Source organism: Myotis nattereri (assembly GCF_964212035.1).
Source record: "Myotis nattereri genome assembly, chromosome: 7".
NCBI classification, from domain to species: Eukaryota; Metazoa; Chordata; class Mammalia; order Chiroptera; family Vespertilionidae; genus Myotis; species Myotis nattereri.
In genome coordinates, this window is record NC_138082.1 from 71940567 (window position 1) to 71956950 (window position 16384).

General features: G+C 40.0%; 1 protein-coding gene across 2 annotated transcripts in view; it reads left to right on the forward strand.

Moving 5' to 3' along the window:
• LRP1B (LDL receptor related protein 1B) overlaps window positions 1-16384 on the forward strand; it is a 1698272-nt gene that overhangs the window by 1648921 nt on the left and 32967 nt on the right. The window contains exons 86-87 of one of the 2 annotated variants that reach the window (XM_081095916.1): window positions 1052-1156; window positions 2016-2129. In XM_081095916.1, the coding sequence (XP_080952042.1) occupies window positions 1052-1156; window positions 2016-2129 (219 nt within the window). The remainder of the gene's footprint in view (window positions 1-1051; window positions 1157-2015; window positions 2130-16384) is intronic. The other variant, XM_081095917.1, reaches the window with a different exon arrangement.

Genomic DNA, 16384 nt, shown 5'->3' on the forward strand with positions numbered 1-16384 from the left:
GGTTATGTCTAGATTTATTGTGATATCACTGATTGCTTCCTAGCACCTAGTACTAACATGATCTCACAACCAAAATATTGTCAGGATGTGTTATCATTCTTAGTTGGTCCCAGGATTGTATAATTCTACTACCATACTTCTTATAGAAGAGGTCCCTTGGAAATTTGGAATGCAAATGCAGTTTTTTTTCTGTTTCCCAAACAATTTTTAATGTCCAACATAGTAGTACTTATTTATTAATTTAAAAATATAACATGGCAAATAAGAAATTTGTTTTCCTATTATCATCATACTTGTTTTCCCCTGTAGCAATAGTCATAGTTTATTCTTATCTCAGACATGTAAATATGCCATATGTTGAATCATTTCCATAAGTATTCCATGTAAGGCTACTTCATTACTTTGTTGCTATATTGCATATTGTTACTATAACAGTACTATTTATTTTTGCAATGGGCTGCTCCATGTTTTGTCTTGTTTTTGTTGTTGTTAGAATAAAAAGGTTTACATTAATTGCAATACATATTCAAAGAAATGCAGTGGGGTACATGTGATTACAGCATAATCCTATACTTTCTTACAAAATATGAAAACTAAAACTCATTAATAATTCTTTGGACTAGATTTCCAGATTAGAAGGAATAGATGAGGCATTTGCCTCCGGAGTATATGATCATATGGTTTATAATTCACACTGATCTCACCAAATTCTAGTTATAGGAAAAGGGAATAAGATATTGAAGATAACATCTCCTCAAAGTGTAAGTGATAGGAATTAGAGTATATCTTTTTCACACATATATCTAGCTAAATTAAATTTTTATATAAAGCAAATGGGTTGAAAATTTGAAAGTTACCAAAATAATAATTTTATCATTATTCTGTTAAAAAATATTTGCCTTTAACAAGTCTGCCTTTCTGAAAACTTACTTTTGGCCATCCCCTGCATGACTCCTCTATGATGAATATTATCATGTGCGGAGAATTTGTGTCAGCTTTAAACAATGATGATGCCAGTAATGATGAGATTTCATTTCCTTTGTTGTTGCAGCTGCACCAATGGAAAGATTGCCTCTAGCTGTCAGTTATGTGACGGCTACTGTTACAATGGTGGCACATGTCAGCTGGACCCTGAGACAAATGTACCTGTGTGTCTGTGAGTATTTTACAACTTTGTGGGCTTTTAATAGTATGACTTTGGTTGTACATGGAATCCCTGCTCTATTGTTCTCCTTTCTTGGGGGAAATACATTTTAAATAAATATTTCGTGGACACCTTTGATCAGGTATTTTCTCTCATTGGCTCTTGTGCTACAGAATCTCCTCCTTCATCAGTTGGCTAGTGACTTCATAAGGAGAACTCATTTAAATTTTAGCATCATACCCATTTCAGACATTCATAGATTTTTGAACTTGGAAGTGTTGGGGGAAATTGTTTTAGTTTTATTGACTTTATTCAGATATGTGAAACCCAGACATGATCCTATTATGAATACTTCAGTACTTAAGGTCATTCTTTTCAAAAGATTTTTAGGTATAGTTGCAGGTGTCTAATGCTTTTGATATTTGTATTCATTTTAAGACTGTTGTACTATGCAGACCTATTAAGCCTTGCTCCTTTGTAATACATTAACTCGAACCTGGGTTTCTAAATGTTTGGAAAGTATTGGAGATTCTGTGCTTTAAGAAAATCTGGAATTTATTATTTCCTCCTCTCAAATAACTAATGGTCCAGAATAGACAACTTGAAATAAAGCTATTCAACTTATGTGTCCTCTACTTTGAGTTTTCCTTTATTCCTGCTTGACCAGAAGGGTAATGCCCACATAAGACCCCTGCCCGCATTCTGTACCCACCTCGTCAGAGTAGCATGTGATGAGTTTGTATGAGAGAGAAGTGAGCGTACCTGAGAACAATGTTAATCACATATTCTGTATGAAGTAAATTTGAAACATATTAACAAAAAATACCAAGTCAGATGCTTTATTTAGCTGTATTTTACTGAAATTCTGCAGATGCTCTGTGGGGTTTAAAAGTCAGCGCTGTGACCAGAAAGAGAACCCCTGTGATCACTACTGTCAGAATGAGGGGATTTGCACTTTAACTGCGTTTAATGAGCCGAGATGCAAGTAGGTTTAACCTTCCACTTACCGCTCCACTTCGTGTGACATCATTTCAGGCCACAGTCCATTGGCTTAAATCATGAACATCCACGTGCATTTCAGTGTATACTTAATCCCCGGGCTCATCTGTGTCATACACACTTAACCTGTGCTTTGCTCACCGACAATTGTATGCACCATAGTCAGAAAGCCTAGAAATGTAATGGAGGGAATGAACAAGTTCATGAAACTGTCTAATGGAATATATTAGGTAGACTAGTGCTTTTAAAGAGAAGTGTAGAAGCAGGTATTTTTAGACTCTATCGCTATATACCATATTTGGAGTGGTAGTTCTTATTTAGTAACTGACTTTTCACTTCAAGTACTGATGAAAAATACCTTATTTTGTATCCCAAAATTTTACTAGAAATGATCTTACCTTAATCACTAAGACTTCTATACAGAAAAAAATGTACCTGCTAAAAATTCTAGAAATGTTATTTCTGAATAGTTGAAATCAGACTTTCTCAATTCAGTTTGTCAAACTCATTTCCTCTGAGAAATTTCAAGGACCACTTTTGAGGAAACTATCAACATTCATTACAGTGCAAGTTATCTTTTAATTGTGTATTTGAGCTTTAGAGGTGGGATCATATCTGACACACTTCTTAAGACCCAATGTTGCAAGTAGAAACCCTGATAGGCACTCAAAGACACCCATGGAGGTGTCTCAGAGTACTTAATAATAGTTTTGAAGCACAATGGTATTTAAAGTCAGATGTCTCCTTACCAAAATTCTGCAGTTTTATTCAAAAAGATCTGTTTTTATTCAAGAAAATGTGATTCTTTATACAATAGTTGGGAAAATATTGGAAGTTATTAAAATAATTGCATAGGAAAATTGGATATTACTCTTTTCTGGAAGATATTTGAATATGTTAAACCAATATTTTTAAATAAAACACATCCATAAATACCACTTTAAATTTTAGTCTATAAAATGTACATAAACTATTTCAAGAAATTGATTCATTTCTCAGTTCATACTCAAGTTTAGCAGCTTATGCAGGTGAAGACAGACAACCCTTCTTTAGTCCTACCTTTTCCCTGTCTCTACCCTAAATTCCTCCAGGTTTTCAGCAAATATTTATAAGACCCTGAAAGTGTGCTCAATCCTAGATAAGTGAAGATGAATGAACGTAAACTCTAGGCATCAAGGAACTCACTAATTAGAGGGGTTAGGAATTTATAAGCAAGTAATTAATCTATAATAATGTAATTGTGAACACAGTAATAAAAAAAAAAAACACCCCACAGTGAAATCTTAACAGGGCAAGTGACTCACTCAAAATGGGACATGGGAACATGGAAGACTTTACAGGGAAGGCAACCTTTTGTTCATGCAACTGATGTAGTTCAGTGAGGTTGGGAAGAACATTCTGCGGGGAAAAAGAATAACATAAGCAAAGGCACATGTAGGAGACCTAATGGCTAGGAATGGTTTAATATAGCTAGAATTAAGAATGACTATAGAGTTGGCAGACGGAGGGTTGCGAGGCAATAAAACTAGAAAGACAAACTGGAATCCAATTTATGCCATGAGTAAGGGATTCCACAGGATCCTTTAAAGAGTAATTAGCCAATGAGGTCTGAGGCAGAGGCTTGAGCTGAAGGAGTTTGATTTTGAAGGAGACCTTCGTTGGCATGTGGAGGAAAGCCCTTGAGATCAGGGAGGACCACATATCAAAGGTATGGCAACACTTCAGATGAAAGTGGTGAGGGCCTGAACCTTGGCAGTGCAACTGAAGGAAAGGACAATGGATTCCTGGATATTTCAGTTAGGAAATCCAGGGTGATCCTTGGCCAAGCATTAATGTAGGCACTTTCATTGCTTCACTTTTAGGACACTGGCAATGCCTGCTCTGGGGCCCAGCCTTCTTTAACCTTGTTGCTCTCTTGCTGTTCCCAGGCAAAGCACACATGACATTTCAGGCTCACCCTGCCTTCTCCCCACAAGTAAGCCTCAGGACCATGGCCTGTTCAGAGGCTGCCCATGTCACCAGAATATATCGCCCATGGCATGGTGGCCCGCAATACTGTTCTCTTCCACATCGTGCTCTTACCAAGTATCACCAGGGGCAACTGGCCTGCTAAGGTCATAATCAGCTGATCTGATAAATGCAGTCAGTAAAATATGCTAATTGGAGGGGCTTGGAGCAAACCCCTCTTACTTTCTGTATCTCTGTCTACATCTCTATTTGCATTTGGCTTTATGAAAAATTTGTCTGTGCCTTGGTTTTCTATGCCCTAAAATTTATTCTGCTTTCAGGAGTAAAACTTACTGAATTCCTCAAATGAACTTAAATCTTAAAAGAAGTATAAAAGAGATAATTACATTCTGTTATCATGCATTCATTAATTCATTCACCAAATATGTACTGGGAACCTGTGATGAGTGAGACCCTGTGTAAATTTGAAAGGGGAATGATTGACAGTTAAACTGGTTTAGCAAATACTTTGTGACAGCACTGTGTTAAGTACTTTAAACATTGTATGTATACAATTAGAATGTTATGTAATTTTTATTATTAATTGTTGTACCCATTTCACTGATAATAGCACAGAGGTTATATCCTAGGAAGTGATGGATGCCTGAGACCTCTGCTTGATTCTTAAGTCCATGTCTTGGCTATAGCTCCTACGTTCTGCTGCCTTTTTTAATCTGTACTAATCCCAAAGTGATTTTTACTTTTGAGAATTTAATATTCATTTGATTAGATAAATGGGTTTTTTAAAAAATCAAAATACCGTTTGACAGTTGTTATAATATATATATCACCAAAGTGTTATGGGAAAACAACTGAATAGAGATCAACTGAGAGAAAAAAAAAAAGACTTTATAGCTGTAGCTGGTTTGGCTCAGTGGATAGAGTGTCGGCCTGCGGACTGTAAGGTCCCGGGTTCGATTTCGGTCAGGGGCATGTGCTGTGGTTGTGGGCACATCTCCAGTGGGAAGTGTGCAGGAGGCAGCTGATCAATGTTTCTCTCTCATCGATGTTTCTGAGTCTCTATCTCTCTCCCTTCCTCTCTATAAAGAATCAATAAAATATATTTTTTTAAAAAAAGACTTTATAGATGAACTCATATTTTCTCAGTATTTTGAAAAAAAAATGCAGTAATTTTAGAGGGCTGATTACTGAACACATTTCTTGAAAGAGGACTGGCACAGTCAGAGAACAGATCTGAAAGGAAAAGGTGAAGATTGTTGAGAATAGAACACAGGCTGTGTGGCATACTATGATGAAGAGAAAGAAGATATGGAGAAATCAACAAAAGTAAATAGAAAGTGCAGAGTAATTATCAAAGAGTAGATTCCCCAAAGTCAAAAGAGTAGAGAGCATCAAAGAATATCAACTTGCAATTAGATGGCAATTATGGGACATGTCTTGAACACCCTATATGATAGAAACCAAGATGGTAGTTGGTTATGTGAAAAGTAAGGAAGGAGAGAAGAATGTAGATTTCTTTCTGAATGTTTGGCTACATTTTAAATGCATGAAAAACAATGGTAACTTTAAGGAAAAGTGGGATCTCAGAGGAGATATATTTACAACAAGGAAGATAAGTATTTAAGTGGACTTTTCTTTTACTATTGATTAAGGGCCCACTGTTAAGACAGTATGCAGGATGTAGAAATGGTTCAGACACAAATTTTATGTTTGTGTTTTTCTAGAATATGAACATTTTTCTAGCTTTATGATACTTATAATTTATCTGTTACTAAAATATAAATAAATTTTTAAAAAATTGAATAAAAAGTGTATGATCATGTACAATACACAACTTGTTTATCTAAAATAATATTAAGCCCTCAGATTATCTTTCTCATGGTTGATTCTCCTTATAAGGGTAGATCTTAGGAAACAGATTTGATCCTCAGATTTCAATTGGTAATGGTCATGTATCTTTAGTGAAAAGCTAGTATGTACTATTTTATCTAAAAGCCTTTACGGGAAAATATTTCTTTAACAGATAAGATATAGTTGTGTTGTTAATAAATGTTTCTTTTCTTAATATAATAAAACTATTTAAATTGTGCAGAACTGATACATTTTGGGGTAATCTATAAAGTATTCAGATCTATGGAGGTAGATCTGAATACTTTATAGATTTTTTTTCACATAGAAATTTTATTATTGTATCCTTCTAATTAAGGAATAGGTTTGTTCTTTGAAAGCTTTCATTTTTGTATCTTGATGGCCATTGTCACTTACTACTATGTATGATCCTATCTAATGAAAGAGAAACATGGTAATTAGGCATACCTCTGCTAAACTTCCCATTGGCTAATCAGGGCGATATGCAAATTAACTGCCAGCCAAGATGGCGGCTGGCAGCCAGGCAGCTTGAAAGGAACATGAGGCTTGCTTGCTTCAGTGATGGAGGACTCCTACGTTCCCTGCCTGCCGCTGCCGGCCTCTAAGCTTGCAGTTTGAAACATTGTTACAAATATAGAAGCTAAACAAAACCCCAGAAACCTGCTTTCAGCCAGCCGGGATCTCAGAGCTGGAGTTGAAACAGTGTTTTGATTATAGAACCCAAACAAACCAGATACCTGCTTTCAGCAGCAGAGGCCTCAGAGCTGGAGCCATAGCTAAAGCTGGCCCAGAATTAAAAAAAAAAAAAAAAAAAAAGAAAAAAAGGAGCAGTTGGGAGCTTCAGTCAACCGCCAGCCTGAAAACAGCCCTCAGCCCCTCACCCAGACTGGCCAGGCACCCCAGTGGGGACCCCCACCCTGAAGGGTGTGTGACCAGCTGCAAACAGCCATCATCCCCTCATCCAGGCTGGCCAGGAACTCCAGTGGGGACCCCCACCCTGATCCAGGACACCCTTCAGGGCAAACCAGCCAGCCCCCACCCATGCACCTGGCCTCTATCCTATATAGTAAAAGGGTAATATGCCTCCCAGCACTGGGATCAGCGAAGCCGCAAGGCCTCCCAGCACCAGGATCAGCGTGACAGGGGGCAACACCCAATCCCCCTGATCACCCTGCGGCTCTGTGTGTGACAGGGCGGGGCCACAACCTCCCTATCCGCCCTGCTCTGTTCGTGACAGGGGAAGGTACCCCAACCCCCTGATTCGCCCTGCTCTGTGTCTGACAGGGGGCGGTGCCCCAACTCCCCTATTGGCCCTACTCTGTGAGTGACGGGGGAGCTCCTCAACCCCCTGATGGGCCCTGCTCTGTGAGTGACTGGGGTGGTGCCGCAACCTCCCCATCAACCCTGACTTGAGTGTGACAGGGGGTGGTGCCCCAACCCACCAATCGGCCCTACTCTGATCGTGGCTGAGGGTGGCATCATGACCTCCCGATCCACCCTGCTCTGTTCATGACAGGGGTGGCGCCCCAACTCCCCAGGGGCTGCACCTAGGGATTGGGCCTGCCCTCTGCCACCCGGGAGCAGGCCTAAGCCTACAGGTCGTTATCTCCCGAGGGGTCCCAGACTGAGAGAGGGCATAGGCCGGGCTGAGAGACTCCCCCCCCCCCCCAATTGCACAAATTTTTGTGCACCGTACCTCTAGTAGAAAAATAAAACTCCAAAAAGAGCCTTAGAAAAAAATGTTTTTTATTTTTTTATGTTTATTTAGAGAAAATTTTGATTTGTATTCATGTAGATATATTGATTAATGTTAAACCCACATTTTAAAAAGTCTAATATGTGTTATTGGCAATGTTTTTAGTGTTCAATAGTTGCTTTTTTGTGTGAGACATTGAATTTATTAATACTGTGAACAACTGTTGAACTTGATATCAAGTTAACTGTGTCTTCCTATTTCTAAGATTTCTCCCTAGGGTCAGACTTTCATTTATATCATATTTAGTTTCTCTAAAGTATAGAACCACCTTATCAGCATTACCTCTCAGCAACATTCACAGTATTTCACCCTCCGATAACGGATATTTTTTTCTACCCTATGTCCCCTAACACTATTACCATACTTATGACACAGCTGTGGCACATACTGCAGGACCATTCCACAGTTAGGTGTCTTTGCTCAAAGAGCTCTCTAAACCCAGATGCCTCTCTATACTTTTTCCTATTTGACTCTTATTATCTCAATAGTTACAACTCAGGGATTAAAACTTTGTATGTGGCATGTGGCAAGTGAATAGTAAATATCAATTGACTTGAACTTAACTAGTTTTTCAAGAGAGAATTATCTGATTTAGTGAAAAAAATATATTTATAATATATAATGTATATACTTATATATTATTTTATATACTAGAGGCCTGGTGCACAAATATTTGTGAACTCAGGTCGGGGAGGGTGTCCCTCAGCCTAGCCTGTGCCCTCTTGCAGTCTGGGACCCCTTGGGGGATGACCACGTGCTGGCTTAGGCCTGATCCCTGGGGGATCGGGCCTAATCTGTCAATCAGACATCCCTCTGGCAGCCCGGCACCCCTCGGGGGATGTCACTTGTCAGTGGGGAGCAGACCTAAGCTGCAGTCGGACATCCTTAGCGCTGCTGAGGAGGCAGGAGAGGCTCCCACCACCACCACTGTACTGGCAGCCACCAGCCTGGCTTGTGGCTGAGCAGAGCTCCTCCCATGTGAGAGCGCACTGACCACCAGAGGGCAACCCCTGCATTGAGCGTCTGCCCCCTTGTACAGTGTATCTCATAGTGACTAGTCATTCCCAGTCTTTTTGCTGTTAGGGTCAGTTTGCATATTACCCTTTTACTATATAGGATAGAGCCCTGGTGCACGGGTGGGGGCCGGCTGGTTTGCCCTGAAGGGTGTCCTGGATCAGGGTGGGGCTCCCCACTGGGGTGCCTGGCCTGCCTGGATAAGGGGCTGATGGCGGTTTTCAGGCTGGCCACACCCCATTTAGGGTGGGGATCCCCACTGGGATGCCTGGCCAGTCTGGGTGAGGGGCTGAGGGCCGTTTTCAGGCTGGCTGGTGACTGAAGCTCCCAGCCTCTCCCTTTTTTCTTTTTTCTTTTTTTTCTTGGATTTATTTACTGTCTATAATTGAAACTTTGTTGCCATCACTGGAGCTGAGAGCTGAGAGGCTCCTGCTTGCTCCACCTCTGAGGCCACAGCCTGCTGAAAGCAGGTATCTGGGGTTTGTTTAGCTTCTATAATTGAAACTTTGTTGCTTTTGGAGCTCAGAGGCGGGCCGCGGCAGGTGAGGAACCTTGGCTTCCTCCATCACTGTAGCAAGCAAGCCTCCTGCTCACTTCAGCTGCGTGACTGCAGGCCGCCCTCTTTGTTGGTGGTTAATTTGCATATCATGCCAATTAGCCGATGGAAGCATAGCGAAGGTATGGTCAATTACCATATTTGCCTATTATTAGATAGGATTATATCAGGGTTCTCCACACAAACAAAACCAAACTCCATATATACTTAAAGAAGGGGATATTGATTTATTATAAGAACTGCCTCATACAATTATGGAAGCCTAAAAGTCCCTCAATCAACTGTCTGCAAGCTGGAGCATTTGGTTCAAACATGAAGGTGTCAGAACTAAAGGAACTGATAGTCTACATAAGTCTGAGTGCAATAGTCCAAGGCCCAGGAGTGTTGATGTATGAGGGCAGGAGAAGATGAGATCTTAGCTCAAGAAGGGAGAGTGAATGTGCCTTTCCTCTGCCTTTTTCCTCTATTCAGGCCCTCAATGGATTGTATAGTGTCCACCCTCATAGGTGAGGTTGATCTTCTCTACTCAGTCTATAGATTCAAATGCTAATCTCTTCCACAGACATACCCAGAATTAATGTTTTACCAGCTACCTGGTCATCCTTTAACCCAGTCAAGTTGTCACATAAAATTAACACACACACACACACACACACACACACACACACACACACACACACCATCTACACTAATAAAAGAGAAACATGGTAATTGGCGTACGACCGCTACCCTTTTCATTGGCTAATCAGCGAGATATGCAAATTAACTGTCAGCCAAGATGGCAGCCGGCAGCCAGGCAGCTTGAAACTAACATGAGGCTTGGTTGCCTCAGTGACGGAGGAAACCAACGTTCCCCACCTGTGGCTGCAGGCCTCTGAGCCTGCAGTTTGAAACATTTTAACAAATACCACCAGACTTCAGCCAGCAGATTCGCAACATTGTATGCAAAGGCCAGAAACCTACTTTCAGGAGCGGAGGCCTAAGAGCTAGAGCCAAGCCTCAAGCTAAAGCTGTCCCAGAATAAAAAAAAAAAAAAAAAGGAGCGGTTGGGAGTTCAGTCACCCCCAGCCTGAAAACAGCCCTCAGCCCCTCACCCAGACTGGCCAGGCATCCCAGTGGGGACCCCCACCCTGAAGGGTGTGTGTCCAGCTGCAAACAGCCATCATCCCCTCATCCAGGCTGGCCAGGAACCCCAGTGGGGGCCCCACCCTGATCCAGGACACCCTTCAGGGCAAACAAGCCGGCCCCCACCCGTGCACCAGGCCTCTATTCTATATAGTAAAAGGGTAATATGCCTCCCAGCACCGGGATCAGCATGACAAGGGGCAGTGCCCAAACCCCCTGATCACTCTGCTCTGTGTGTGACAGGGTGCGGCGCCACAACCCCCCCCCCCCCCGCCCCCCACGGGCCCTGCTCTGTGTGTGACGGGGTAGAGCCATAACCTCCCCATCAGCCCTGCCCTGAGGGTGACAGTGGCAGGGCCCTAACCCCCTGATCGGCCCTGCTCTGTGGGTGATAGAGGGTGGCGCCTCAACCCACTGATCCACCCTGCTCTGTGTGTGACGTGGCGGTGCCCCAACTCCCCTATCGGACCTACTCTGTGAGTGAAGGGGGGAGCTCCTCAACCCCCTGATGGGCCCTGCTCTGTGCATGACAGGGGGTCGTACCGCAACCTCCCCATCGACCCTGCCTTGAGTGTGACAGGGGCGGTGCCCCAACCCCCCAATTGGCCATGCTCTGAGCCTGACCAGGGGCTGCACCTAGGGATTGGGCCTGCCCTCTGCCACCCGGGAGCAGGCCTAAGCCAACAGGTCGTTATCTCCTGAGGGGTCCCAGACTGCTAGAAGGCACAGGCCTGGCTGAGGGACCCCCCATTCCCCCCGAGTGCACAAATTTTTGTGCACCGGGCCTCTAGTGTATTAATAAACTTCTGGGCTTAAATTACCACTGCTTAAGGACTCATGAGAAAATATAGTAGCCCTAACCAGTTTGGCTCAGTGGATAGAGTGTCAGCCTGTGGACTGAAAGGTCCCAGGTTCGAGTTGTGGGCACATCCCCAGTAGGAGGTGTGCAGGAGGCAGCTGATCAATGTTTCTAGCTCTCTATCCCTCTCCCTTCCTCTCTATAAAAATTTAATAAAATATATTTTTTAAAAAAGAAAATACAGCAAAAGACAATGAGTTGATCAGGGACTTCTCCCTCTAGAATTTTTCCTTCTGTTGTCTGGTTTTTGAATGAAGATTCAAATCCTGATTCTGCTCGCATGGCTCTCTGTATTGACAGTACCAGAGGGATCCATTTATTGGCTGGGATCACCACATCAAAGTCAGTGAGACAGATAGTAAGTTCTGTCGGCTCTGCAAGATTCAGTGAGTGGAAAGTGCATGGGTTTTGAAGTCATGTTTACCTGGATTCATTCACTCCTCAAATTATTTTTTGGTTGCCTGTTGGCCTCTCTAAACCTTAGATGTTTCTTCTTTCAGAAGATGATTCTAATGTGCACAAATAAGAATTTCCACAGGAAAGAAATGTTATATGAGCACATATAAGATTAATCAGAAAACCTGTGTTTAAAGCCAGACACTATGTCCTTTATTTCTGCATAATTAGATGTTTCCATACCATAACTGTGGCTCCAGAATTACAGCTATCATGTACTTTTCAATCTTGGTGGCATAATACTTGCATATGATTTTATTTTAAGTAACTTGTTGAAATTCTCTTGGATATTTCACATGCTATCTCCTGTCTTTGGCAAGCATCTCTTAGCTGAGATCTTAGCACTGTGGTTAGAATAGCCAAGATTTGAAAACTCCATATTTCTTTTTTGTACACACTGTATTTTTCTGACTTTTGTTCACACTCTAATTTTTTGTTTTGTTTTTGATAAATCACTCAGGGTTCTCTAGTCTCCGAAAGTAAACTAAGTCAACGATTTCTTCATTTGGACAAGCTTTAGTACAGAAAGTATTACTTCTCAGACTAGAATAAAATAACTCCTCAATGACAATGTTACATACATTTTCCTCAAGGCATTATTGTTTAGACTATAGATATTTATTTTGGAAGTAAAAATTAGTAATTCTGATAACTTTTAAAATCCACAGATGTCTTAGTAATAACCAGTTAAATACTTGATTTCTATGCATTCTTTATGCTAATATACATTGCAGACTACTCTACACTAAAATAAGATCACATGATAAATACTTTTATGTTTATTTACTTTGCAGAACATTATGAACATCATTCCCTGTTAATGGAGAGCTTTTATTCTTTTTTAAATATATTTTTTATTGATTTCAGAGAGGAAGGGAGAGGGAGAGAGAGATAGAAACATCAATGAGAGAGAATAATTGATCGGCTGCCTCCTGCATGGCCCCTACTGGGGATCGAGCTCCCAATCCAGGCATGTATCCTTGACTGGAATCGAATCCAGGACCCTTCAGTCCATAGGCCGACACTGTATCCACTGAGCCAAACCAGCCAGAGCGAGAGCTTTTATTCTTAATGGTAGCCCATTTTTCCATTGTTTGTATTTTCCTTGCTTTATTTAATTAATCACATTTCATTCAATAATAAGGTGTGTGTTTTTGTTTTTTCTCTTTTGTTAACTATTTTTTCCTAAGGGTGAAAACATGTGTGTGTAAATATCTTTATACTTTTCCATTAGTTTTCTAGAATTAACACCCAGAAGTAGGAATACTGGGTCCAAAAGTATAGACTTTATGAATCAAACTAGCTATGATTTGGGGCAAGTTACATCATCTCTTTGTGTCACATTTTCCTTGTCAGTAAAGCAATAAGTTTGGAATAATTGTTCACTAATACAAGCCTGTAAAGTACATTGTATTAAAATCTGCACCCCAACTAAGTTTTTGTTTAGAAACTGGTTTAAAATTGGGTCACAGTCACAACCCCAGATACACATTTGCCCCAAATCCCTCTAAAATACCTATGAAGACACTGAGAAGATAAAGACTACCACTGGCCACAAAATTAAGACTAACAGAAAATCTGTTATTAACATTATGTGGGAACTAAGGAGCTAATCATAAAATTTTTGGCTCACAAATACTTATGTTTAATTTTTCTCTATGCTTTTATAATTTATTTTCCTGATACTTCAAATAATATACCAGGTTATATCTAGGTATGTAAGTAGCCTATTTATGCTTAACTTCAAGAAAGATAATAAACCTGTTAGTCTATTTCTTATTATAACCCCTGTCTATTTTGTCCACATTCTCCAAGAACTAGAATTCCAGGTGTCTGTCCTTTCATTTGTTCATACTTTGCCCTTTTGGAGGACAAAAATACTGCCAATATTCTGTTCTCATATTTATTCATCAAAAAATACTTATTGAACATCTACTATATACCAGACAACATTCTAGGCCCTGAAGGACATATCAGTGAACAAAACAGAGGTAAATAATTGACTTGTGTAGTTTAAAGTTTGATGATATTTGTTATTGGTGGAATTTGAGTAATACATTTTAAAAAACGTTTTTCCTATAACTCACATTCTCTTTTAAAGAGAGAAGAAAAAGTCGGTTTTTAAGGTCATTTGTATAATCTAAAAAGGGAGCACCAAAAAGGTCTTAGTTTGATATTACATTGCTTGTGATATCATATCAATTTAGGCACTCACTGTTTGAAAGTGGCAATGTGGCAAAATTCCAACACATTTCTTACAAGGATATATTATTGTTTCTTGCCCAAAGCAAGAACAATTCTTCATGTAGTCCAAAGCAAGAGAGCATTGCTTGTTTTATATTTTACTTCTTAATTTCAAGCAAAAGCTTTAAATAACTTATATTTTCCCCCAATCTATGTTTTCTTTATGATTTGGTTAGACTTATACAGAAATCTGTCTTTTGTTTATTTTTCTTTTGGGGGGGGGTGGTTTTCCACAAAATATCTTTCTCTGGTCATTCCTACACTGTCTGTGTTTATATTTTTGTACTACTCTATGATATGTCATATTTTATAGCTAGAATTTACCTCTCACCTGGACATGAAACATACTTTTATGAAATAGGTCTGGGAATGCTGCCTTTCTACTCCTTTAAACTTACATGTCTGTTTCTTTCTGTCAAATTGTAAATTTCTTCAAGTAAGAGGTTATGTCTGATTCATCTGTTTTGCCCCCGCAGCTAGCATGTATTCTGCATGTAATAAGTTCTTTTTTTTTATTTTGCATACTTTAATTTGAGAACATACTTGGATCCTGTATTGGATTGTGAGGTCTGATAGCCTCTGATGTGGTCATCTTTCTCATACCACATCTCTTTTTTAATTAATTTCCCAAATCCCCAAGTCAAACAAAATAGAAAAGGGATTCATCTTATTATAATTTTTATCATCTTTATGACACCTTCTAAAACTACCACCATGTGTTTCCTGAATGTTCTAAACTCAGGTAAAATATCTCTCTAGATAAAGACCCAAATGGGCTTAATTTATCATCATAACTTCTCAAGAAAACACCTTACTCATTTTGTATCTCTTCTACTTGCCTTTTGTTTATGTGTGATTTTACTATGGAACTATATCTGAAAAATGGATAGAAAATAGGAGGAAAGTAAGGTATAGCTCTTGCCCTTGAGGGCCTCTGATTCTATTTAAGGAAAAAAAGATGAGCGAGAAGGAATATGGCAGGGGTCCTGGGGATTTGAGGGCTATGGAATAAATGGTGCTCATGAAGGAGTATTGGATGGTGAATAAATTCCAAGGAGCATAGAATGCTTAGCTGGGAATCTGAAATCTATTCTTTTTTTTTAATATATTTTATTGATATTTTACAGAGGAAGGAAGAGAGACAGAGATTCAGAAACATCGATGAGAGAGAAACATCGATCAGCTGCCTCCTGCACATCCCCCACTGGAGATGTGCCCGCAACCCAGGTACATGCCCTTGACCGAAATCGAACCTGGGACCTTTCAGTACGCAATCCGACGCTCTATCCACTGAGCCAAACCGGTTTTGGCTGAAATCTATTCTTAAGCAGTAGGAAGACACTAGTAACTTTAAAATATGAAGTATCACAATCATATGAATGTTTTAGAGAGGTCTGGGTGTTATGGTGCTAAGCTGGAACAAAAAGCCATAGGTTTTAAAAGTAAACTTAAAAAGGAATCCCAGTGTGCCATGTAACAAAGAACAGAGTTGTTGTTTTCAATTTAAAAAATGGCTCTTTAAGAGTTAGTGCCCCGCCCGTGTGGCTCAGTGATTGACCACTGACCTAAGAACCAGGAGGTCACAGTTCAATTCCCAGTCAGGGCACATGCCCAGGTTGTGGGCTCGATACCCAATGTGCAGGAAGCAGGCAGTTGATCAATGTTTCTCACTCATCGTTGATGATTCTGTCTCTCTCTCTCCCTCTCCCTTCCTCTCTGAAATCAATAAAAATATATTTCAAAAATGAAAAAGTAAATAAGAGTTGTTTGTTAGTAATTAGTGCACAAAGAAGATACAAGTGATAGAGGACATTATATCTTGGGATTACAGTTTGTTTAGTTTTTGTTCTTTCACCTCTTTTGTCACCTTATTGGGGCAATACTAAGAGTGTTCTTCCTAAGATTGTTTTGAGGATTAAGACTTGTAACATACATAAAGAACATAGAGTATTGTCTTTAACATGTAAAAAAAAAAAGTAGCCCTCACTGGTTTGGCTCTGTGGATAGAGCATCGGCCTGCAGACTGAGAGGTCCCAGGTTCGATTCCGGTCAAGGGCATTTACCTTGGTTACAGGCACATCCCCAGTAGGAGGTGTGCAGGAGGCAGCTGATCGATGTTTCTCTCTCATCAATGTTTCTAGCTCTCTATTCCTCTCCCTTCCTCTCTGTAAAAAATCAAATATATATATATATATATATATATATATATATATTTTATTTTTTTATTTTTTTTTAAAGTAACATCTTAAAGCCCTTGTAATAGACCAAATATAAAATTATAAGATCCTGGTATAATTTGGTGTCTGGGAATTTGAAGAAGAAAAATGAAGTGTGGATTTTTTTTAAGATCCTGTTAATAAAAGTGAGGTGAAATAGGGCCTAAGTAAAAAGTTA